Genomic DNA, 25,177 nt, shown 5'->3' on the forward strand with positions numbered 1-25,177 from the left:
ACGTAAAGTGTGACCTGCCTGTACATAATGTACATGGTTACAGCTGTGCTTCACGCATTAAAACCACTTTAGCCCTATTTTCAGATTTTCAACATCCTATATTAAGATTGGCTAAAGCTGGCTGGCCGGCGGACCACGGCCACGTCAGTATCACTCAGACACATAACCACAAACCCTCATCTTCCTCCTGGGAAGCAGTCTAATCACATTCGAACAGTCCTGTGTAAAATCTGTTATTTGGTATTCATCGAGATGTTGCCTAAATCATATAAGCAATACAATAATAAACAAACATGAACTTTCAGAGCAGGAACTTAGCTTACATTTTAACTGGGTGTGGGAGGGTTGAGTGAGAACCACTGAATTACATTCATTTAAATACTTAGTGACCACCCACCTGCTCTCCATCTTTCAGCCCCAGCTTCTGTCCCAGGTGGCGACACAGCGCCACCTTGTGGTCCTCCCCGCTGGAGGAGGAGGAGGAGTTTCCACTTCGAGTCCAACCGAGGAAGACAGGAGAGCCATGGTCCCAGGACAGCTGCACAGCCTGCTTCTGTTCATTGATGCAGTTTAGATTATTGTACTTTAAAAAACTTCATATACGTTGTTGTTAGGTAAATATGTATGGTGGCCATGTCTTCATTAATACAGGTGTACTGTACACAAACAACAGTATAAGAAGTATTGTCACACATTTACACACTGTCATTTATATGAATGTATTTTCCAAACGGTGGCGACCACCACCACACCAAATGAAACTTTTCACAAATGTACTGCGATAAATTAATCACCATACGTAGCCCTGGTCCAGAGCGTTAGAGAGAACTCACTAACGCTCTGGACCAGGGCTATGATCGTCCCCCTGATGATCGCACCCAGTGCCGCGCTACGAGCTTGTAGATCTGCTATTTTTGAAAAATTTGAGACAGCAACCCAAAAAAAAAAGAAAAAACATCATTTTGGGGGTCCTTGACATGAAAGAGTTTGAGAACCACTGGTGTTACAGTACCTTGCAGACCCTCCAAACTCATCAAAGAACAGGATGCAGGGCCTGGCTGCCTGGGCCCTGAGGGGAGGGGGGAGAGAGGGGAAGAGAGGGGAGGTGACCGTCACCACCATGTCACTGCTACCAGTTTATACAGTTACAGGCACTAAAATAAAGCCTTGTTTGTTTGTTTGATTGATTGATTGAATACTTTATTAGTGCGAAATGTAAACAGCATGTGGTACAGTCAGACATTAAAGCTAAAAGGATAACAGTAACACAAAACACACTTGTTTCCATTGTGGTCCTATGTATTCAATTCATCAACATAGCATATAGCATCCAAAATTAGCACAATAATACATGTCATCAACAAATACAAAAGAGATGGAAAATGACATTTACCTCCCCTTGTGGTCTCCTGATAGATGTTTTTTTTTCAGGTCAGTTTTGAAAGAAACCAGTGTTACACATCCTTTAATGGATGGTGTTTCAGGACATTCCACATGTTGGTGACAGAGCAGTGGAATGAGAACTTTCCCATGTTTGTTCTAAGTGTGGGTGCTACCAGATCATGGTGGCTCCCTCTAGTGGTGTGGCTGTGGGAGTCACTCACTTTGGAGAAGTAACTTCAACAGGTATGAGGGTATTGAGGGCACTGAGGGAAATGTCTCTTTGTCTATCTGAACCCATTAAGACCGGGAACACATCAGTGTAACCATTTAGACCTGTTATACTTTGGCTATTAAAAAAATAGCAGATCTACAAGCTCATAGTGCGGCACTATGAGCTTGTAGATCTGCTATTTTTGAAAAAATATTGAACATTTGTGCAAATCTTTGAATATATATATTTTTAAAACGATTTTTAAAAACTGAAATCTTTGCTTTTGGAGATCCTTGGAACAAAACATTTTCAGATGGGGGTCTGCGGACAAATAACATAATTTTGGGGGTCCTTCACGAGACAAAGTTTGAGCACCACTGATATAGCAACACAGGTTTTTCAGAAAACTGTTAGGATTTAGAAGACATTTGTAGAATGGGCTTCAGGTCTTAATGGGTTAAGTGCTGCAAGGCAAGAAGTCAAGAGCTTGTTAGCAAGTCATCCATCAGGAAGCTGGTGAAATTCTCACAGAAAACTCCAAGGGTTCACCGGTGAAAACATCAGGTTCAAATCTTACTCTCTGTTATTTTTGTACTTTACCTTGTAAGGACCTGAACGGGGGTGAAACCTTTCAAAAATATTCCAAGGGCTCTGAGCTCATATGAGCCTCATGCCATACATACATGGTTTATACAGAAGCTTAAATTCTTAATACATAATGGCTATTACAGTGTAAAGTATGCCGTTTGTTAACATAAATAATGATTATTAATATATTAAAGCTGCACTAGGTAACTTTCCTCTTCTACCCCGGATTTGAACCTGGTTTCCTGCGCAAGTGCTGATATTTTTTACCATTGAGCTAATAGAGCCTGCCTGCTTGCTCAGGGAATAAATTGAATCTTGACCATCAGGTCAAAATTGGTGTCAGATCCTGTGTCTAGGTGAGACATGACCTTTGACACGATCTAAATGTCTCAATAGAAGAGCAGGGAGATCAATTGTATAAGTTATATTGTATTCACATTCTCTACCATACAGATTGGACAAAATTACATTTTATTCATTAAAACAAGTTTAAACTAGAAAAAGTGCTCCTCGGAGCACAGGTCTCCGCCAGGTCAGGTACTTTTTTCTGGCCTCCTGGTGGCGCTATAATAGGCCAATGTGAAAAGGGTGCCAACCGTGCCATTTATTCTTGCATTGACACTGCATTCATGATTTGAGGCATTTTGTTCCAAAAATGTGTTTTGCTAAATTAGACCTGCTGGTGGCACTATAACAGGCCAATGTGAGAAGGGTGGCATTTCTTCCTCGGCCTATTGGGAATGTGCGTGTGAAATTTCACGGAAATCGCAAGCTGTGTGTATACTTTGAGGCTTTTTGTTCAAAGCGGACCAATCCTGCAAACTTTAGAAGCCAACCTTAGGCAATGAGGATGGAATATGGGAAATCGGACAGATCCGTGTTGATCACATGACTATAGCGATACTGTGTACTGATTTGCATGACGTTTTGATAATATTTGTAGGAGTAATATAAAGAAATGGGTTTTGCACAAATCGGCCTCCTGCACAAAACACACTTGTTTCCATTGTGGTCCTATGTATTCAAATAATCAACATAGCATAGCATCCAAAATTAGCACAATAATACATGTCATCAACAAATACAAAAGAGATGGAGAATGACATTTACCTCTCCTTGTGGTCTCCTGATAGATGTTTTTTTCAGGCCAGTTTTTGAAAGAAACCAGTGTTACACATCCTTTAATGGATGGTGTTTCAGGACATTCCACATGTTGGTGGCAGAGCAGTAGAATGAGAACTTTCCCATGTTTGTTCTAAGTGTGGGTGCTACCAGATCATGGTGGCTCCCTCTAGTGGTGTGGCTGTGGGTGTCACTCACTTTGGAGAAGTAACTTCGATAGGTATGAGGGTATTGAGGGCACTGAGGGAAATGTCTCTTTGTCTATCTTAAGTGCTGGAAGGCAAGAAGGCAACAGTTTGTTAGAAAGTCATCCGTCAGGAAGCTGGTTCTCACAGAAAACACCAAGGGTTCACTGGTGAAGACATCAGGTTCAAATCTTACTCTGTTATTTTTGTACTTTACCTTGTAAGGACCTGAACGGGGGTGAACCTTTCAAAAGTATTCCAAGGGCTCTGAGCTCATATGAGCATCATGCCATACATACATGGTTTATACAGTAGCTTCAATTCTTAATACATATTGGCTATTACAGTGTAAAGTATGCCATTTGTTAACATAAATAATGATTATTAATATATTAAAGCTGCACTATGTAACTTTCCTCTTCTACCCCGTATTTGAACCTGGTTTCCTGCGCAAGTGCTGATATTTTTTACCATTGAGCTAATAGAGCCTGCCTGCTTGCTCAGGGGATAAATTGAATCTTGACCATCAGGTCAAAATTGGTGTCAGATCCTGTGTCTAGGTGAGACATGACCTTTGACACAATCTAAATGTCTCAATAGAAGAGCAGGGAGATCAATTGTAAAAGTTATTTTGTATTAACATTCTCTACCATACAGATTGGACAATTACATTTTATTCATTAAAACAAGTTTAAATAAAGTAATTTAGTCCCCACTCCTTTGGGGTATCAAGTGAGACAGCCTCTCTACCCACTCAGCTATGGCCACGTCATACATTTATACATTAATACATTGGTTCCCAAACTGGGGGGTCCCCACATGATTTGGGGGGGTCCCCAGGTGATTAGCTTAATGTGCAACGTTGTCTTCTCACTCAGCAGTAAACAATGCTTGCAAAATGTGTAATCTCCGCACATTTCTACAAGCAACGCCTCCCATTGCGAGGTGCTGTGAGCTTGTACGGCTATTTTCACAATATTTATCTGTGGAACCGAGTCAAAATGGTATGCCTCAACTCCTATAATTCCAAGTGCTTGTCAGGGTGGGGGTTCAAATATGATTATTTTGGGGGGTCACGGCCTGAAAAGTTTGGGAAACCCTTGCATTAATATATACGTTCAGTTGTGAGTTTTATAGATGGCTTTCCAAGATTCTCAAGTGGGCCTCTCTGTTAAAGGAGGTACAGTAAGCAGCCTCAGGCATTAATCACATCCAACATTTAGCCACGGTTGTTGTAATTATTTAGATAAAATGTAGTCATCACCAATTCATACATTCATTAATATACTGTACATCTATCACCAATTAATATATGCATTAATATACTGTACATCTATCACCAATAAATATATGAATGAATATACTGTACATCTATCACCAATTAATATACCAATGAATATATACAGACTATCAACAGTGAATATGAAAATGAATATTATGTACAGTATCAACAGGCCTTCTGGGTAATATATGTCTATTAAAAAAAGCAATGAATATATGACTGAACATAAAGTAACACTAGTTAGGAAAGAGGGTTTAATATGAAAGATAAAGTTTAATCATCATCACCATAACATGAATTAGAAGAAACTGCAAAAACTATTCACAAGCAATATTTACAGACTGTTTGTTTAAACTGAATGAATAGACGTTCTTCCTTAATTAGACATTTAGCAACGAAAGATAAAGCAGGTGAGCTTTGCATATGAGAGCTACCCTCTATAACATTAACTACCGGGATTAACACCACTATATTAAAAGGTGTATGTCTTGTAAGACTCTTACATACAGTATGTAACCATACATTACATGTACTTAAGATTAAAAAATGTTGCACATAAGTTACATACTCACGTTACCAAGTAGATATCGTATCAACTCATACCACCACAGTTAATTTCCAAACATATTGGTAAGCTAACAATGGCTCTCAATGTCTGTTGCCATGACGGTCGGTGGACAATACATTTTTAGTTAAAAGACAATACAGTTCCACATTTAAAAAAGATTTTTGCTCTTCCAAACTAATCTCTCAAGAACAGATTCTGCTCTGCGTTGGAATCTGTCGTGAAGGTTTGTCATAACGTGTACACACTGGGCTACAAGTGGGCGTGCCTTCAGATCAGGAAGCAGGCCGCGCTTTACCCAATCAAATGTAGTGGGCGGGATTTACGTGTCCGCCGATCATTCCCCACTCGAAACCAACCAAAACTAATTTAACAATAGCGTCCGCGGAGCAGACAAAACCACGAAAAGATATTCACATTTTAACTTGCTCTTTTATCATAGAAACAAGTGGGCTTATGACCAAAACGATCCATGTTCTTTGGGAGAAGTGGTGTTAGTGTTCCGTGTAGAAATATTGTTAGTGGGAATGAAAACATAGTCGCACCACCGGAAGTGAAACGCTGAAGGCAGACCAAAACCCCGGTTTCCTTGCGCACGGGTGCTACGTCGTCATTGTCCCAGAGCCAAGTGAGATAGTACAAACAGCAGAGGGCGCTGTTTTTCCTTCTCATTTGGTTCTGGGTTCCCAGATTGCTTCCAAACTGATAGTCTGACTGTTCTGTAGAGCAGCTAAAAATGAAATACCATGAACCCTGCTTCTGCTCTCCTTTCTTCCACCTCACAAGTACTTCCGTTCACTTCCTGGTGGCAGTTTTCCCAGTAACTTCAGACGTTTGTCCAGTGAGTCTTCATACACCACCTCCAGCACTGAATAACGGCTGTGGCTCTCCTTTAATGTTTGTCTCAGTGTTGTCATCTCTCTGTTCTTCTCCCCCAGCTGTATGTTTAACCCTCTCTGCGTCTTTGTGTTTGAGTGTTTCAGTGTTGTCATCTCTCTATTCTTCTCCCCCAGCTGTCTGTTAAACTCTCTCTGCGTCTTTGTGTTTGAGATCATGATGTTCCACTGGATCTCAGACAGAAGAACCTTCATCAGAATTGCTTTGTAGGTCTCTCTCAGCTCCTCTATGTCCTGTATGTGTCTCTCCTCCCTCTCTGTCCTCTCATTCTCTCTCTTTGCTCTAAACCTATCGAGCTTTCTCTCCATCTCCTCTCTTCTCTCAGACTCCCTTCTCAGCTCCCCTTCCAGCTCTCTTTTCCTCTCTTCACCCCACTCCTCCCTCATTTGTCTCTCCAGTTCACTTATTCGATGGTTCATCTTCCTGATGTCTCCCTCAAGCTTTTGGATGGATCCATCTATCTTCCTCAGAGAGTCCTTAAGCTCATTCTCAAACCTCTCCCTCATCTCCTGCTCCTCCATGTGTCTCCTCTCCTCCATGTCCCTCTGAATCTTTCTCTCCATCTCTCTGACGAGGGTCTCTGCATCCAGGTAGGTCTGAGTGCTGTAGAAGCTCTCTGTGTTTCGTGCCACCATGCTCTCTATCTTCTCCAGCAGCTGTGAAACCTGACCAGCATTGCTGCTGTCTGTAATGTTGAGGACGTGGCATCTGCTCCCACATTTCTCTACAAGCTGCTGATGTTCCTGACTGCCTGCTTGGAGAAACTCCTCAACACTCTGCTTTTTCATACTGTCAGTGTGGATAATGATGGCAATGCTGTGTTCCCAGCAGCTCTCTCCAAACGCCTCCTGCATCTTCTCCATCATCCCTCTCACCTCTCCTTCAGAGGACTCTGCTGGTATGACCAGGAGGAAGGCATGGGGACCCGGGGCGGACAGACGTACACACTGCCCCACATCCTGCCTTGTGTCCTCCAGTGAGCGTCCAGAGAAGTCTGGAGCATCCACCAGCACCAACCGTCTCCCACAGACGTCACCCTCTCTCCTCCTACTCCTCTGGCTCAGTTCAGAGGAGCTGGCCTCAGCACCAAACACCTCCCTGCCCAGGATGGTGTTTCCTACTGCGTTCCTCACAGCTACAGTCCTCCCCAGTAGCACCAGTCTCAGCTCAGACACTGGTGAGTCAATAATGTTGTCTGCTGCCACTGAAAGACAACACAATGGAAGAATAGAGTGAAAATACCACATTATAAGCGTTGTTCAGAGACTCTGTGCATGCATAGTGTGAAAGACTCATAATTGCTGTCCTGTTCTGGGACAAATTGGTCATCTTCAGACATGTTTGATAAACCTAACCCTTAATGTTTATCAAACTATAAATGAATCAGTCAAGTAATTTGTAAAGAAGCGGTTCCAATGTGTGTAAGAGGAAACACATGGTAGTCTACTCTACACCACCAGACCAACAGTGGGGGACTTGCCAGCAACAGGAAACACAAAGCACATTTGAGAATTGACAATGACAAAATTGGAAGAGAAAATGTGAACAAATAGCAAGAGAAAAAGACAGTAAACATATTCCACTATGTCTTAACTCCATACATCAAGGTTATATGTTTTTAAACCTTGTGCACTAACTGTACTTTTTTTTAGATTAACACATACTCTATAGACTATAATGTTCCTTGCTAGACTATTTGTAAAAGCAGCATAGACTCACTATATGGAGGTTCAGCCTTACTGTGTCTCCTCTTCCTCACTGGTAGAGAGGAGTCTTCATCTGTGGTCTCTCCACCCACTGCAACACAACACAGACATCAATCAAACAGTCCAGGTGGATTAAAAACAGAGTAGAGCGAAAGAGCTTTAGCCATGTTCTATAGCCACACATTCTACACATATATGCTCTAATCTGTGATGTTATGATGAGATGCTATGGTGTGGTTCTGACATCAAATAGAAAGACTTGCACTTTTGACTATTCACAATTCTTTTGTGTTAAGCTTTACTGGTAATGTTCATGTCTTTTTACACCCTTGACAGTCTTAAGGTCTGACTACACTTGCTATAGGTGAGAGGGTCCATGGACAGCAGATGGTTGAGATTATACTACAATTTGCAGACACATGCATTCAAGAGCAATACAGGCAACGCTCAATACTATAATACTCATAATCTAACAAACTTCTTCCAAAAAACTGAAGGATTTGTGAGAAAATGTTTACTGTAGTTTTACTCTATCTTGCGTCAGTTATTTCTGTGCATTCCTGTTATACTCTGACGGCCAGAAATTCGAATAAATTCCCTCAACAAAGCTTTGAGAAGTATTTTTTATTTACTTTTTTATTTTTCTCGGGTGTAGATATTACAAACCTGGGAACAAATGTCACGTCAATTTCAAGTCCTTTATCGTCACATAATATAATAGAGCAGGTATAGTGATGAATATCCTTTCATTATCTCCTCAAACAAAGCGTCTATTTTTCTTTTCTAACACATTAGCAGTCAGTGGGCTTGTCCGCACATAAAGTACACACAATCACACAATCTGAGATGCACAGACATGAGCTGGTGATAAAATTTACATCATTATGTAGATTTACTTTTTCTTGTCAATAGAACCATAAGCATAGAAAGTTAAGAGTTTCATTTATAACACATTTTAAAGGCAGGCTATGAAATTGAATGCATGACCAGAATGAATAGTGTAACATCATGAAGTTCAACAGAAATTTAAAGAGTAACATGGACTCACAGTCTGGAGGAAGATATAGCATACTGCGTGTCCTCCTCAGTGGAAGAGTGGAGTCTGTGTTCTCTCCATCCTCTGCAACATAAATAGTCAATGTATTGACAATAGTAAGGAAAACAAATGGGGTTACTGGGCTATTAAATGACACTGGATGTATTCTATAGTACTTTTGCACTTTTTATTACTAACTTTCTGGAGGAATGTTGATGCTCCATCTCCTGATTGGTAGCTTGGGGCCTGCTGTAGAGGTAAACCCACTCTCTATAATACAAGACAACTATTTATCAACTTACTAATGTTGACGTCACACATGAAGGAAATATATTTCAGATTACTGACCAGTCTTTTTGTCTGACTCAGTCCTCAGTTTCTCTAATTCAGTCAGATCACGATGACAGATCTGCTGAGCTGCAATGACAGGTTGAAGATACAGCATTTATATTTTGATGAACCACTGAAAACATAATCTAGAGATATAATTTTTAACATTTTTATAATCCAATTAAGGACATATATTTCATTTTACTTACCAGTCTTTTGGTCTGATTCAGTCCTCAGTTTCTCTAATTCAGTTTTCAGATCGCAGATCTGCTGAGCTGCAACGTTGAAGATATACTTATTATATTAAATAGTATTCATTATTTAATGAACCACTGATAAAAATAATCAAGAGAGATGAGGTCTTTCTTTTTAAATCCATTTCTCACCAAGCTGTTTGTTTTCAGTGATGACATCATCCCATTCCTCTTGCATCGTCTTCAGCTCTTCATCTTTCTGATTCAGTTGTTGGTATGTTTCTGTCAGTAGTTTATTACTTTCATCCAATTCATGAACTTTTTTTGTCAGTAGTTTATTACTTTCATCCAATTCTTGGCCTTTTTCTGTCAGTAGTTTATTACTTTCATCCAATTCTTGGCCTTTTTTTGTCAGTAGTTTATTACTTTCATCCTCTTGGCCTTTTTTTGTCAGTAGTTTATTACTTTCATCCAATTCTTGGCCTTTTTCTGTCAGTAGTTTCTTACATTCATCCAATTCTTGGCCTTTTTTTGTAAGTAGTTTCTTACTTTCATCCAGTTCTTGGCCTTTTTTTGTCAGTAGTGTATTACTTTCATCCAAATCTTGGCCTTTTTTTGTCAGTAGTTTATTACTTTCATCCAATTCTTGGCCTTTTTTTGTCAGTAGTGTATTACTTTCATCCAATTCTTGGCCTTTTTTTGTCAGTAGTTTATTACTTTCATCCAATTCTTGGCCTTTTTTTGTCAGTAGTTTATTACTTTCATCCAATTCTTGGCCTTTTTTTGTCATTAGTTTATTACTTTCATCCAATTCTTGACCTTTTTCTTTCAGTAGTATATTACTTTCATCCAATTCTTGGCCTTTTTTTGTCAGTAGTGTCTTACTTTCATCCAATTCTTGGCCTTTTTTTGTCAGTAGTTTATTACTTTCATCCAATTCTTGGCCTTTTGTTGTCAGTAGTTTATTACTTTCATCCAATTCTTGGCCTTTTGTTGTCAGTAGTTTATTACTTTTATCCAATTCTTGGCCTTTTTTTGTCAGTAGTTTATTACTTTCATCCAATTCTTGGCCTTTCTTTGTCAGTAGTTTATTACTTTCATCCAATTCTTGGCCTTTTTCTGTCAGTAGTTTCTTACTTTCGTCCAATTCTTGACCTTTTTTTGTTAGTAGTTTCTTACTTTCGTCCAATTCTTGGTCTGTTTCTGTCAGTAGTTTATTACTTTTCTCCAGTTCTGTCCGTAGGACCTGTGGATCTACAGAACATACACGCTCAGATGAACCAAAGACATTGTAACGTGTGTGTGTGTGTGTGTGTGTGTGTGTGTGTGTGTGTGTGTGTGTGTGCGCTTGTGCGTACGCGCGCGTGTGTGTGCATGCATGTGTATACTTGTATTACTATACTTGTGAGGGCCAAATGTCCCCACAAGTATAGTATAATTTCAGAAATAGACATTGTGACCATTTTCCGGGTCCTCGAAAAATAAATGGTTGTTTTATGGTTAGAATTTCTTTTTAGAGAAAAGGCTTACAATTAAGAAAATATTATAGGTTGGGTTAAAGTTTAGGATTAGACATTAAGAGGTTAAGTTTAGGCGTTAGGATTTAAACTTAATCGTACGCGGTGTCGTGCACTGACAATATCAGATCTACAAGCTCATGACGTGTCTGTAGATCTGATTTTTCGGCTTTGCGGTTAAAACAGGCAACAAAGAAAATGGCATTCGTAAAATCACCGTCCTAAAACCTTCATTTACCTCACAAGTATAGTAATACGTGTGTGTGTGTGTGTGTGTGTGTGTGTGTGTGTGTGTGTGTGTGTGTGTGTGTGTGTGTAATTGTGTTTCATTGATAAATGTAAAGTATAATAAAGTTTAATGTAGTTTTCGTTTGAATCTGTTTGTTATCCTACTTACCAAGCATATGAGCTGATTTCTTTCTTCTATTCTTCTGCTCTGCTGTCTCCTTGCTGAGATAAGCTTCAGCTTTAGTTTTACCTACCATCGGATAAAAACAGCCTTTGTAAATAAATACATCTACTGATGCACAAACTTGGACACATCATCAGTGTTGTTTCCTGGAGTCACTGGGTGTTTCGGGTCTCGCAACAGACACCCTTCTCCAGGCGACCCGACCGAGGCTGATCAGACCCCGGTCTGTGTCCAAGTGGCATACTACAGCCCCCACTGTCTCTTGAGGGGAGTAAGAGACAGTGCTAATGAGGGGGTTAGGGTTTAGGGTGGCAGGTGAGATGTTAACAGAAAGTTTTGGGGACACTAGGAGGCTCTAGGCACTGTGGGTTGACTCCGGGCCTGGCTCCTCCTTCGTCTGACCAGAATTGGGCATTCTTCTGTGCGTTGCGTCGTCATCATTGCTGCTAGGCAAAAACGTCTCATTCTACCTTGATGGATTTTTAAACCCTCCTTGCAGGTTTTACTGCAGTCTGTAGCTTTTTTTTTTTTAGGTTTGTATACCTATTGTAAATATTATTATATTATAGTATTATATATATTATTATTATTAATTACTTTTATGAATAATTATGTCACTCTCCTCCCATGGGTCCTGGGCTGAGAGTTCAAGATAACTCAACTAAATACATAAATAAATCCAGAGGTGTCACAATGTTGATTTCAAATTGTAGGATGGGGAATGACTGATTTAAGCAGCCATGCCTGCCTGAGTCAAACTAATTGGACTCAGAGCTATAGGTGTCACTAAGGATAAATCAGTCATCTCCACCAACATTCAGAGAGAGACACTGTCCAGACAGAAGTTATCATCTGCTCTACCCTGTAACAGATGTTTAGTTTCCTTGTGACTTTATACCACAGTACAGTAAACACCAAAGGCACAGCCAGCAGCATGTCTACTATTTCTGCAGACTAGAGACAATTTTTAGAGAGAGAACCCAATTTCAGAAGCAGAACTTACTATAGACATTAGTACAATGCAGAGCGGGTCAGATGGTCAATAGTGTGGCAAGTGGGGCGTGGCAACAGAATTTTGAATGGTCAGGACCAGAGAAGGGTGCATATCTGGTGCAGTGGTGAGATGGGTTGCATTACGCTGAATATTGTCTATGGGCGTGTTGCAGGTGGATTCAATCATGGTCAACCAAATGATCACTTTTTAGTTGATCAATCAGTAAGACTTTTATTACTTAGAAACCTATATGGATATATGCTTTCAATATTCTGTGTGAGTCATGATGACGCAGTTTCGCTGGACAAATCTTTGACCTTGTTGACACCACAATTGCTGGATGCTGCTGTTTGCAAACCACACCCCCTACTGCACCTCTCCTCCCACACCAGTGTACAGTGAATCCCCAAAACACCAAAAACAGGCAGTGGGTAAGAACTCTGAGCCACTGCAAAATGAGGAATGGTCAATTCATCCGAAGTCAGTGCAACTGTTGACAGTGCTCCTGCTCCAAAATAAAGCCCTTAAACCCACCCTTACTCCATTCATTTTTTTCTGCACCAGCCTCTCTTCTAACTTTGAATTCTTGCCTACCTATTTCTTCAAAATCCACACTCTCTGTGGTTCCTGTTGTTCAGGCCACCTTTAGAATGTATACACAACTTCGTAGACATTTCTGTATCAGACAATTCCACTGTAAATCACCCTTCATAATAATCCTTTGTTTCCTCTTTTACAACATGATGGGGTGTTTTAGGTCCGGCTCTAAAAAGGTATCTGAACAGTTCAGCATTATTTTCATGAATGGATATTTCACCTCTTTTCAACAACTAGCTTTCCTCAGTTTACCAGCAACATGACTGGAGCTGCTCATTGATATGAGACTGACTGTCAGTCACCGTTATTGAGAACAATAGAGTCCCAATAGTTGTTGGTGTCACGCCCACGCCCATGGGAGCACCACACACCTGTGCCCACTTCCACACCTGTGCCTGTTTCCACTGACTAGCCACAGTATTTATTGCCTCACTCATACCACTATTCTCTGCCTGCTGATCAGACCAGGGCCCTGTTTCACGAAAGCGGAATTAAATTATCTTGGTTTAAAAGGCAAATCCAGGTTTGACAAGCCTGCACTGTTCAGCATGGTTTATTCAGTTCCACGAACGCCAAGCCGGGCTGAGAAGGAGCGGCTTTGTCGAGCCAGGATCGTCAAAAGTATTGCAGACAAATTATATGCAAAAGTCGTCCAAAAATATACAATTAATTTATGTCCATAAATATATAATTCAGTTAGGCTTAAACATGAGGAGTTTAAGTGAATATTGGAATTTTAATTATAAACACTTAGAATCCTTTTCTAATTTCTAAAATTGAAGATCTACAAGTGAAAAGCTTGCCTTTTGGTGGCCGGAGGTCAACGGGGGGCCGGGGGTCCACGGGGGTCCGGGGGTACACGGGTCCATGGGGGCCCCGTGTTGACGGGGACCCCCGTGCACACCCGGTCGCCACGGGGACCCCCGTGGACCCCCGACCGCCACAGGGACCCCCGTGCAACCCCGGTCGCCACGGGGACCCCCGTGGACCCCCGGCCGCCACAGGGACCCCCGTGCAACCCCGGTCGCCACGGGGACCCCCGTTGACCCCCGGCCGCCACAGGGACCCCCGTGCAACCCCGGTCGCCACTGCCTCTGCCTGTATCTGGATTTGACCCCTGTATGACAACTCGTCGCACTGCGACACTTCAGCTATTTTCTGTGAAAACCTTCCCCACAATAAGGATGCTGGGGTTTCAGTGGTTAAATAACCTAGACATGACATAGAATTATTAAATAATAATACATTAATCTGATGTCTCATAATTGTGTATTATAATCTGTCAATAATATAAATCAGCTTGGCTGTTAACTTAAATGACACTATCTTGTACAGCAGTGGTTCTCAACTTGTGGGTTGGGATCCCAGGGGGGTCCCCAAATTATGTTGGGGGGTCCCCAGATGATTAGTATAATGTGCAACATTGTTTTCTCACTCAACAGTAAACAAACCAACATACAGTATAAGTGTATACAGGGTATCTGCACATTTCTAAAGTGACAATTTAAGGACTTTTAAGACCTTTTTAATACCTCTAAAATGAAAAGGGAAAAAAGACCATTAGGCTACTGTGTGAAAAGTAATCAACAAACTATTCTATTAAACATAAAGGCCAAATTGTCAAATATTACCAAAGAAAGAGGCAAACATTGTGTAAATAGCTGATCTACATGCTTGTAGATCAGCTATTTTCACAATATTTATCTGTGGAACCGAGTCAATTAAAATTGAATGCCTCAACTCCTACAATTCCAAGAGCTTGTCAGGGTGGGGGGTCCCCAGTTCAAATATGATTAGTTTGGGGGGTCCCCAATTCAAATATGATTATTTGGGGGGGTCCCCAGTTCAAATATGATTATTTTGGGGGGTCGCGGACTGAAAAGGTTGAGAACCACTGTTTTACAGTATATGGTATGCAGTAAGGTCTGCTACTGTTTCTGTTCATCTTTAGATAGTGTTTATCTGTAACATTTACAAACAGGTCAACTCTTCAACACATTAACACATAGACACAACATGTAGATCAAATATATGAAGTGATTAAATGTCAGCTTAACCACTTGAACCCCAGCATCCCTATTCTGAGGGGAAAGTTTGTGAAAAAATTGTTGATCTACAAGCTCACAACGCATCGTGATAAGTTTGTATGCTTGTAGATCAGCTATTTTTGCCAAAGAGATGAGTGTAGACTGGGAAAAAAGGGAATACCTAGCACAGTTTACCAAGTATAGAGGGTTTAAAATATCAATAAAGTAATTGTTTTCTACGGTATGTATAGTAAAACCTTCCTCTGTTAAGATGATAAAAAGTCTTCTGATTGTGAGTCAGATCATTATTGTTAACGTTTTGATTTTGTTTTGTCTAAAATAAGTGAAATATAAAGCGTGGACAGTGAGAGTGGTTACACTTCAACCTGTTTCTCAGTTTACCAGCAACATGACTGGATCTGCTCATTGATATGAGACTGACTGTCAGTCACTGTTATAGAGTATTACTATGATACAGACCAATAATGCAATAGTTGTTGAAGTCATTTATATTTTACATAAATAATTATGTGAAAATGTATTTATTTTGTATTAAAACTGCAGACATTAGTACAAGAGGTGATTTGGGAAGCTCATGACCTTAATAATAACTCTTGGGATTTGACAGAAAAGGTCATATTTGTATTCGTATAAGCAAATAACCATCCTTGTAAAAAAATATTAGGCTTGAAACATCAAGCGATATAAAATACAATGTCATTCACAGTGAAGACTGATTAGATCCATTCAATTTGTGTTCTATGATTGTGAGAACGTGATATTAATCTGAAAACACATCAGTGAACATGAAGTAGAATATGTTTGATACTCACCATCATCTTCATATTGCATAAAAAGAAAAACACATGTGTTTAGAAAACTGATATTTTATACATAAAGATGACCGAGTGTTTTCTTTTAAATTGCTAAATAACCTGGAATAAGAATGTTAGATATTTGGTACAGAGGGGAAAAGTGGTCCAAGTACAGAGTTAACTCAGGTCTGTTTCACTAAGTATAGAGGGTTTCATTGGTTAAGACTCCTTCAGTTTGTATTCCGCTATGGTGAAAACTTGATGTCAATCTGAAAACATATTGGAGGACATGAAGTAGAATTGATTTAATACTCACATCCCACTAGTTCACGTTCACATTCATCATTCATGTAAAGAGAAAACACATGGTTTGAATGGTTAGAAAACTGATACTTCACAAACAGAAAGATTACTAATAATTAGCAAATTGTTAAGGAACCTGAACTATGGAATGCACTATAGAATGGGTTAAATTAATCGACTATCTCAATTATTTTACAAAGTAATATCTTGCTTCATTAATCATAATGATTCAGCATTCTAATTACAACATTCTAATTTCATTTGTGAAGTGACTAAATGTCAGCTTAGAGATACAATTCTACACTATAGTATATATTAAGAGTGAAACATTTTCATCTGCTATGACAGATTGATTTATAGTAAAATGATTAGTTTCATAGTAAAAAAACAAAGTGTTGAGTACTTGAATCAATCTATTGTCTGATGTCAAGATTATTTGCTATTCATGTCAACTGTTTCTGCAGTCCATGCCATTAATTATTAACCAGCCTTGTGGGCACCAACTTGTCATATTTTTAATGTTTGCACAAAACGTTCACCTCCACACTACTCAGGAATCAACTTTATCCTCCATAATAATCTTCTGATTCATTCATTTAATCTTCCTCAGTATGCCATCATTTATATCTGGTATTAACATGCATTCTGTATCTGTATATGTTAACCCTTTAAGACCGGGAACGCATCTCTGTCATTTTAAGATTGTTTTGGCTATTCAAAAATAGCAGATATACAAGCTCATAGCGCGGCACTCTGTACCGCGCTATGAGCTTGTAGATCTACTATTTTTGAAAAACTTGTGAACATTTGTGCAAATCTTTGAATATGTATTTTTCTTTAAGCAAATTTTTTTTACTCTGTTACAACTTCTGGGGGTCCCTGGAACAAAATATTTTGAGGTGGGGGTCCACGGCCAAATACATATCATTTTGGGTGGTCCTTGACATGAAAAAGTTTGGGAACCACTGATATTATAGCAACAACGTTCAAAGATTTGAGATCAAAATGTTCGCTTTAAAAAACATATATATTCAAAGATTTGCACAAATTTTCACACAAAAGAAATGAATATACCATATATATATATTTTTTTATATATATATATATTAAAAATTGCAGATCTACAAGCTCATAGCGCGGCACTCGGTGCCGCGCTATGAGCTTGTATATCTGAAAGAAATTGCATGAAAGTGACACGGATGCGTTCCCGGTCTTAATGGGTTAAGGGAGAGCACATGTTAGTGTAATATGTAAACACATAGGATGGATTGTGATGATTGGAATGTAATCACATGTCAGACCACATCAGAAACTGCATGTGTTCTTGTTCCTGAGGTTGTGTGTATGTATTTGTCCTTAAAGGGTAAGACCACTTTGGTAGAGGTTTGGGTTGTGTAGTTACCTTGCCATGATGTAACTCCAAAGGTGGGCAAGAAATCAAAAATAATTGCTCCATTGATTAGAAATTGATAATTAAAAAAATGCTCCTCATTGACTTACATTGTACGGTAAAACAGCTCTCAAAGTCACTCTTTTAGCACATAAATGAACCCAAACATAGCTGATTCAGGCAATATAGAACATCACCAAACCCAGTACTGTTTGTTTTTTTAATAAAAATGTCAACTTCCTTTTGATTTTACTATTTGAAGATCTGGATCCGGATCCGCGGATCCAGTCCAGGTTTTCTACTTATTAAAAATGGCAAAATCAACAGGAAGTTGACATTTTTATTTAAAAAAAAAACAGTACTGGGTTTGGTGATGTTCTATATTGTCTGAATCAACTTTGTTTGCGTTCGTTTATGTGCTAAAAGAGTGACTTTGAGAGTTTTACCGTACAATGTAAGTCAATGAGGAGCATATTTTGAATTATCAATTTCTAATCAATGGAGCAATTATTTTTTATTGCTTGCCCACCTTTGGAGTTACATCATGGCAAGGTAACTACACAACCCAAACCTCTACCAAAGTGGTCTTGCCCTTTAACAGTTTATTTAGTTTGTGGCTACAATAATTAGAATATGTTTTATTTGATGATCATTTGTGAGCCTAACTACCATTTAACTGGGTCTGGAAGATCCTATAGCACAGTGTCATACAAACATACATGAGAGATTAACATGATCACATTATTGTAGGATACATGGTTACATTCTGAGCTGAATCTATGTTCTACCATGTAGACCTGTAAGCTACACTATGTAACTTTATTAGTGAATAACATGTTATTTTGACCAATCTGTATGGTAGAGTATGTTAATACAATATAACTGGTGGTTATAAACACAATGGTGGTGGTTGTATTTGGTCTCCCTGCTCTTCTGTTGAGAAATGGTAAGGTCTGACCTACTGGTAGACAAGTGGTACTGCATGAAGGTCAAAATGTAATTTCTCTCCTGTGTAAGAAGACATGCTCTATTAGCTCTGTGGTAAAAATGTCAGCACTTGTGCAGGTGACCTGGGTTTGAAGCTATATGGAAAGTAATGAAGACTTAGATTACAGTAAACACTTATAGCCATTATATAATTATATATACATATTGTTGCTGTCGGGCAGAAACCTTGTATCTCCGTATTTTAACTTTTATGTTTGTTTGTTATTTCGTAACTGAATGCCTTACTGTATCATATTACAATGTCAGACAACAATTGCAAAAATAGCCGATCTACAAGCTCACAATGCGTCGCACCGTGATGCGTTGTGAGCTTGCAGATCGGCTATTTTTGATAGTTTAAAAAAAAGGTAAAAGTTTAGGGTTTTATTAATATTTGATGAATAGTATTAACAATAGCTTGTGACTAAATAATAACTACATTAGATCCTTTAGAACACAGTCATGTTCTTTTTTTTCCATTTCCTGAAAAGTAACAGCTTTGGACATAAAGGTTTCCACCTGACAGCTACAATATCACAGTTAATAATAATGCACAGTGACAGTAGGTCACTTACTTATTAATCCCACAGCAATCTCCTCCTCCTGTTCTCCATGTTTGACCTGACAGATGTAAACTCCATCATCTGTACTCCAGCTGTAGTCTCTCAGTGTCAGAGACACATTGCCTTTCTGCAGCTCCTGGACGTTCAGGGTCAATCTGCCCTCGAAGCCCCTCCCCTCTATCACCTGACCATTCTTATAAAGGTAAATACACTCTGACTCCTTAAACCACCTGATTGTCATGGAAGACGCACTGGTCTCAGGAGAGAGCTGACAGGGGAGGGTGACATTATCACCATCATAACCCCCAGCACAGCCTTTAGTGACGAGTTTAAAGTCACCTGCAGTGAAAAAAATCACACCCTGTGTGAAGTGGGCGGTGTCTTGCTAGCTAATCACAATACTGAATGGAGTCGATCAATCATGTACAAAGGATAAATACATTTATTGAAACACTCTTTATGATGGACAAAACCATAACTTGAAAAAAACCAAATTTTGGTTTTTTTCAAGTTATGGTTGCTTATATAGGGCTATGCACATGTGTCATGTGACACTGGCCAATCACAGTCCTGAATAGGCTGTGATTGGCCAATCACAGCGCTGGATAATTCTACTAATTTCCTGGGCCCAGATCACAGCGCAGGAAAATGTACATTTTTCCAAATCTCACTTATAGGGGCGGTTTCACCGCCCAAAAATACACAGTTAGTGAAGAAAGAATTACTGTTCATTTAAACATAATCATAATTAAGAAGACCTGCAGTGATGTAACCAACACTTTACAATGACTCCCCCCAACACACACACACACACACACACACACACACACACACACACACACACACAGTTTGCCTTCTATATCTTCATTAATTAATTTCCTAAAGGATTCAACAGGTTATAAAGTCAAAGCAGCTCTTTGCTACAAGGAACATAAACATAATTATGATCAAGGCAGAGTTTTATCTAATTAAACACTGAATAGGACTGAAATGATTAGAACATCTGATAAGCTTCTGTCTTGGTCTTTATGACTTGAACCAAGTTATGTTATAGTTACTAATGGAGCTCAGCACCTTCTCATATCCTCACTGTCTGACAGAAACCTTGTATGTCCAAGTAGTTATTATTCACTCACAAGCTCTTGTTAATACTTTATAAACACGTAACAGATCTACAAGTTCACGTTGTGAGCTTGTAGATCAGCAATGTTTTGCTACCTTTGTGTGACACTGTAGTATGATGAAGTAGGGCATTGATTTATGAAAAAACATAAAATGTTTAAGTATAGAGATACAAGGTTTGTGACTCAACAGGGAGGATATATTAGTGGACGTTAGGGTGTTCATTTAATCCATTTGCCTAATGAAGACCTACATGGTCAAAACGTTGCCCTTATAATACACTTGTTATGGGAGCTTTAACATATACAGATACAGAATGCATGTTAATACCATATATAAATGATGGCATACTGAGGAAGATTAAATGAATGAATCAGAAGATTATTATGGAGGATAAACTTGATTCCTGAGTAGTGTGGAGGTGAACGTTTTGTGCAAACATTAAAAAAAATCATTATAAAATTATAAAAAAATCATGCACATTTGTTCAAATCTTTGAATACATATTTTTTTAAAGTTAACATTTGTAACTCAAATCTTTGCTTCCGATGATTCTACAATGTTTTCTAAATGCTTTATTTCTTTTTGAAAAAGCGTATGTTGCTCTAATCAGTGGTTCTCAAACCTTTTCATGTCAAGGGCCCCCAAATTGACATGTATTTGGCCGCGGACCCCCATCTCAAAATATGTTCTTCCAGGGACCCCCCATGGAAGCAAAGATTTGAGTTAAAAATGTTCACTCTAAAAAAATATATATTCAAAGATTTGCACCAATTTTCACGATGTCTCAAAAATAGCAGATCTACAAGCTTCTATATTGTATATTTGCTAATTTTTGAATAGCCAAAGTATAAAATATGGATAAAGTGGTTACACAGATGCGTTCCCGGTCTTAATGGGTTAACTCAGTGTTTTCTTATTTATTATATTTGACCTCTCTTTGATTTCTGCCTTTTTATCTGACACCTGGCCTAAATACAGGCACAAGCCTCAAAGCTGGCACAAGCAGACTGAAGAACACTTTCCTCCCCCAGGCTATAAGACTGATAAATAAGAAACAACAATGAACATCTTCTGTGGTATTACGGCCTTGTATGCTGTTTGTTTTTAACTGTTTTTAACTGTTTTTAACTGTTTTTAACTGTTTTTAACCTGCTACTATGAATGACATCCTGTCACACACAGGGAATGTTTTGGAAAAGTGGATATAAGTGTGAGCTTGTATATCTGCTATTTTTGAATAGCGAAAGAAATCTAAAAATGACACCGATTATTTTCCGGTCCTAAAGGGTTAATCCACTGACCAAAAACAGCGTGCTCACGTGAACCCCTTGCCCTGAATTTAAAAAAGTAAAGATTTAGTGATGGAAATTTAAGCAAAGGTCTGGCTGGTCTGTCTGTGAATGATAATGTTTATGTATTATTGCTTGACGTGTGAACCACATATCTCCCTCCTCCTCATACATTATCAGTATATGATGGTTCATCTATCAGGAAAGAAACAAACTGTGTTGTGACCTACCATGACCTCTGGCCGCTGCCATGTCTCCTGTATAGAAGAGAAATAACCAAATTACCACACCTAACATTCATCACATTTATCTGTAAATAGTTTGTGATTTATGAGCTGCAATCTTCTTCATGAGAATGGAGATTAATTTCTTTGCATTTGGTCACAAGCATTGGTGTGAAGTAACTAAGTACATTTACTCAAGTGCTGTACTTAACTACCATTTTGAAGATATTTTTACTTTACTAGAGTATACAATTTCCAGTACTTTTACTTCTACTCCACAACATCTCAGAGGCAAATATTGTACTTTTACTCCACTACAATTACTTGACAGATTTAGTTACTAGTTACTTTGCAGCTTTAGATTATTATCACAAAACAAACATTAACTACTTCAGCCCTATATATATTTTGTCCATTTGCAAATAGTCGATCTACAAGCTCACAATGTGTCGCAATGCGACGCATTGTGACCTTGTAGATCTGCTAATTTCAAAAGATTTTTATACATTTTGAACTATGAGTACTTTTACTTTTGGTATTTTAAGTAAATTTTGATAACCAGTATTTTTACTTGTAACAGCGTATGTCTACGCTGCAGTATTGACACTTTTACACTTTAGTACTTTTCCACCATTTGGTCACAAGTAACCAACAGTTCATACAGACTGTTGTTTCCTGCTCACAAAGCCTGAAACCTACAGTGGTTCTGCAGACAGATTTCTTCATCATTAAAGGTTGAAAAATGTTAAGAGAATCTCTTACCTTTCACTGCTTGGCATACGCTTTATACTTGAAAAACTAATTCATACAAATCCTCACACATTACTGACTCCTATACAACTAACCAGCGTGAACACAAGTGAAAGTATTAATGTCAGTTCCTCACTGACACTGGCCGCCGGGAGGGGCGGGACAATCCATGGTGGCCTGCCGTCTGATTGGCCTGCCTTGCCTGTCTGTCAGGCCAGGCAGGCAGGCTCCAGGCAGCGCTTAACCTCACGTCACTAGACGCTCCACCTACTGTCTGTGCCTGAGGAGCAGCATTCCTGATGGGACCTGCATGGCAGTGAGACAGACAAGACTAGACAAGAGCCCACAGTAAGGAAAGAACTGCAAGCACAATGTTAAGATCACTGATGGAAACACTTAACACAGGGTGGCATGTGGTTCACAACCTTTTGGATCAGGGCCCACTTGAACATCTCAAAAGCCATTACTGCCGCTGTGTTAAGTGGTCAGATGGGTGGGCCGTGTGCATTTTCAGTGCACGATTATTTTAGTGTTAATTTTAACAATCAATCAAATCGTGTTCTGGCTTGGATCAATGGAACTTAGTATGCTTTAAGTTCCAATTTATCAGGTTTTCAAGAAAACAATACCATCATTGTTTTTTTTCACAGTAATCTTTTAATAGATGATATTATCATCATAACAATCGATTTTTACATATTCAAATCTAAATCTGTAGGACTGTACAGTATGTGATTATAATCCTGTACAGTATGTGATTATAATCCTGTACAGTATGTGATTATAATCCTAATTTACGGTTATACATTCAAAACAATCCCGGATTGGGCCCCCATTTATGCTCTCGAACTGAGAAAAAGGAACTGAAATCTCAGCCATATGTATTTGTGTACGATACAAGGAAGTGGATAGAGCACTCTCATCATTATTCTACTGTAAGTATTTGTCTCTTTAGCAAGAACTACACGTGATGGTGAAGAAAGAGAACTTGCGGACAAACCACACGTCATTTGACAAGACATTTCCAGCAGACAGAGAACTGAGAAAAATAAATAAACTAAGGAACTGAAATTTCAACCATTGCCCAAAACCATGCTAAAACTATCAAGTCAAGTGCAATCATCAGTATGTTAATCATAAATAATATTTTTTGTATCGTTTGATGTGCGTTACACTTTTTTCATAATTATACATATTAAACTATTAACTTATTCTCATTATTGCATTATTTGAATTAGGGGTCTATAATGAGATGAAAAGGCAGTGGCTAAATCTCTCTCTCTCTCTCTCTCTCTCTCTCTCTCTCTCTCTCTGATGACTACCTTTTTTTCACTGTAGAAAGCTAAATAAAAACGAAATAAAACCTAAGCTATGATAACTAAAACTAGGACTACATATATTGACAATTTTGTCAACAAAGTAATTTTATGTTGGCTGCACTCGGGTGTTGCGCACTGAAAATAGCGGATCTACAAACTCACAACGCATAACGCTGCAACGCGTTTGTAGATCTGCTATTTTCAGCAAGCAACCAAGTGTAAAATCAGCCATTACGATGCCATCAAGGCACCGCCAAAAATACATTATAGTCGACTAATATCTAGCTCATCAACCTTGGAGGTAGATGAGCAGCAGAGACCCGGGTACGGATCCCAGGGCATTACACACATCTTACATACAATAGGGTCATGTCAGAACTTGTCAGAATTGGACCCCCAAATTGATATTTATTTGGCCGCGGACCCCCATCTGAAAAGGTTTTGTGCCAGGGACCCCCAGAAGAGAAGATTTGTGTACAAAAAGCACTTTCAATATTTTTCAAAAATGAATATCCAACGTATAAAATATGGATAAAGGGGTTAAAATGATGGTGATGCTACATTTAAATTCTATATATTTTCGGGACTGGAAATTCCAAGATGGTGGTTTTGAATTCGACGAAAAAGTGTCTTGAAAACGTGTCTGTAGAAACCAATGGGTGACCTCACTGTTCCCTTTGTCCATATTTGTTTACAGTCTATGGGTGCAACTCACATTGATGGTTCTGATCTCCTGTAGGAGGCGCTCCATCTGCTCCTGGTTCAGCTCCTCAAAGCCCCTCTGGATGGAAGGCATGTAGGCCGGGGGGAGTCATACCGACAACCCTGTGAGGTCCTGGCTCATGGAGTTTGGACCAGAGACGCACTGAGAGTTCTGGGGTTTCATAACAAAAGAAATTGTCTTACAGTGCCATCTAGTGGCTTTCTGGTATACGTGTGGTGCCTCTATGCATTCTAAAGGAGATGATAGTCAGTGATACTTGCAGTGGTGGAACAAAATAGAAGATATACGCTATGAGCTTGTAGATCTGCTATTTATTTTCTTTAGCGTGAAAATGTGTGCAAATATTTGAATATATATAAGCGTAAATTTGTAACCCAAATCTTTGCTTCTGGGGATTCTAAAAATATCTTCTAATCTAAATCCTAAATAGTTTTTTTTTTTTTTAAACACATGTTGCTATAATCAGTGGTTCTCAAACTTTTTCATGTCAAGGACCCCCAAAATGATGTGTATTTGGCAGAGACCCCCATCTCAAAATATGTTGTTCCAAGGACCCCCCAAGAAGCAAATATTTGAGTTAAAAATGTTCGCTTAAAACAATATATATATTCAAATATTAGCACAAATTTTCACGATTCTTCA

The 25,177-nt window shown here is 39.0% G+C and overlaps 2 protein-coding genes across 2 annotated transcripts in view; both read right to left on the reverse strand.

The window, feature by feature from the left end:
- LOC308096048 (peroxisomal ATPase PEX1-like) overlaps positions 1–25,177 on the reverse strand; it is a 643,221-nt gene that overhangs the window by 18,902 nt on the left and 599,142 nt on the right. The window lies entirely within an intron of this gene.
- Positions 5,030–9,046, reverse strand: LOC308096060 (GTPase IMAP family member 4-like). Its single transcript, XM_080443341.1, has 4 exons — positions 8,988–9,046; positions 8,572–8,605; positions 7,953–8,030; positions 5,030–7,437 (listed from the first exon to the last, which is right to left on the reverse strand). Coding segments are annotated over exons 2-4 (1,401 nt in total). The 5' UTR covers positions 8,573–8,605; positions 8,988–9,046; the 3' UTR covers positions 5,030–6,115.

This window comes from Gymnoscopelus braueri (assembly GCF_963280865.1).
Source record: "Gymnoscopelus braueri genome assembly, chromosome: 11".
In the NCBI taxonomy this organism is placed as follows: domain Eukaryota; kingdom Metazoa; phylum Chordata; class Actinopteri; order Myctophiformes; family Myctophidae; genus Gymnoscopelus; species Gymnoscopelus braueri.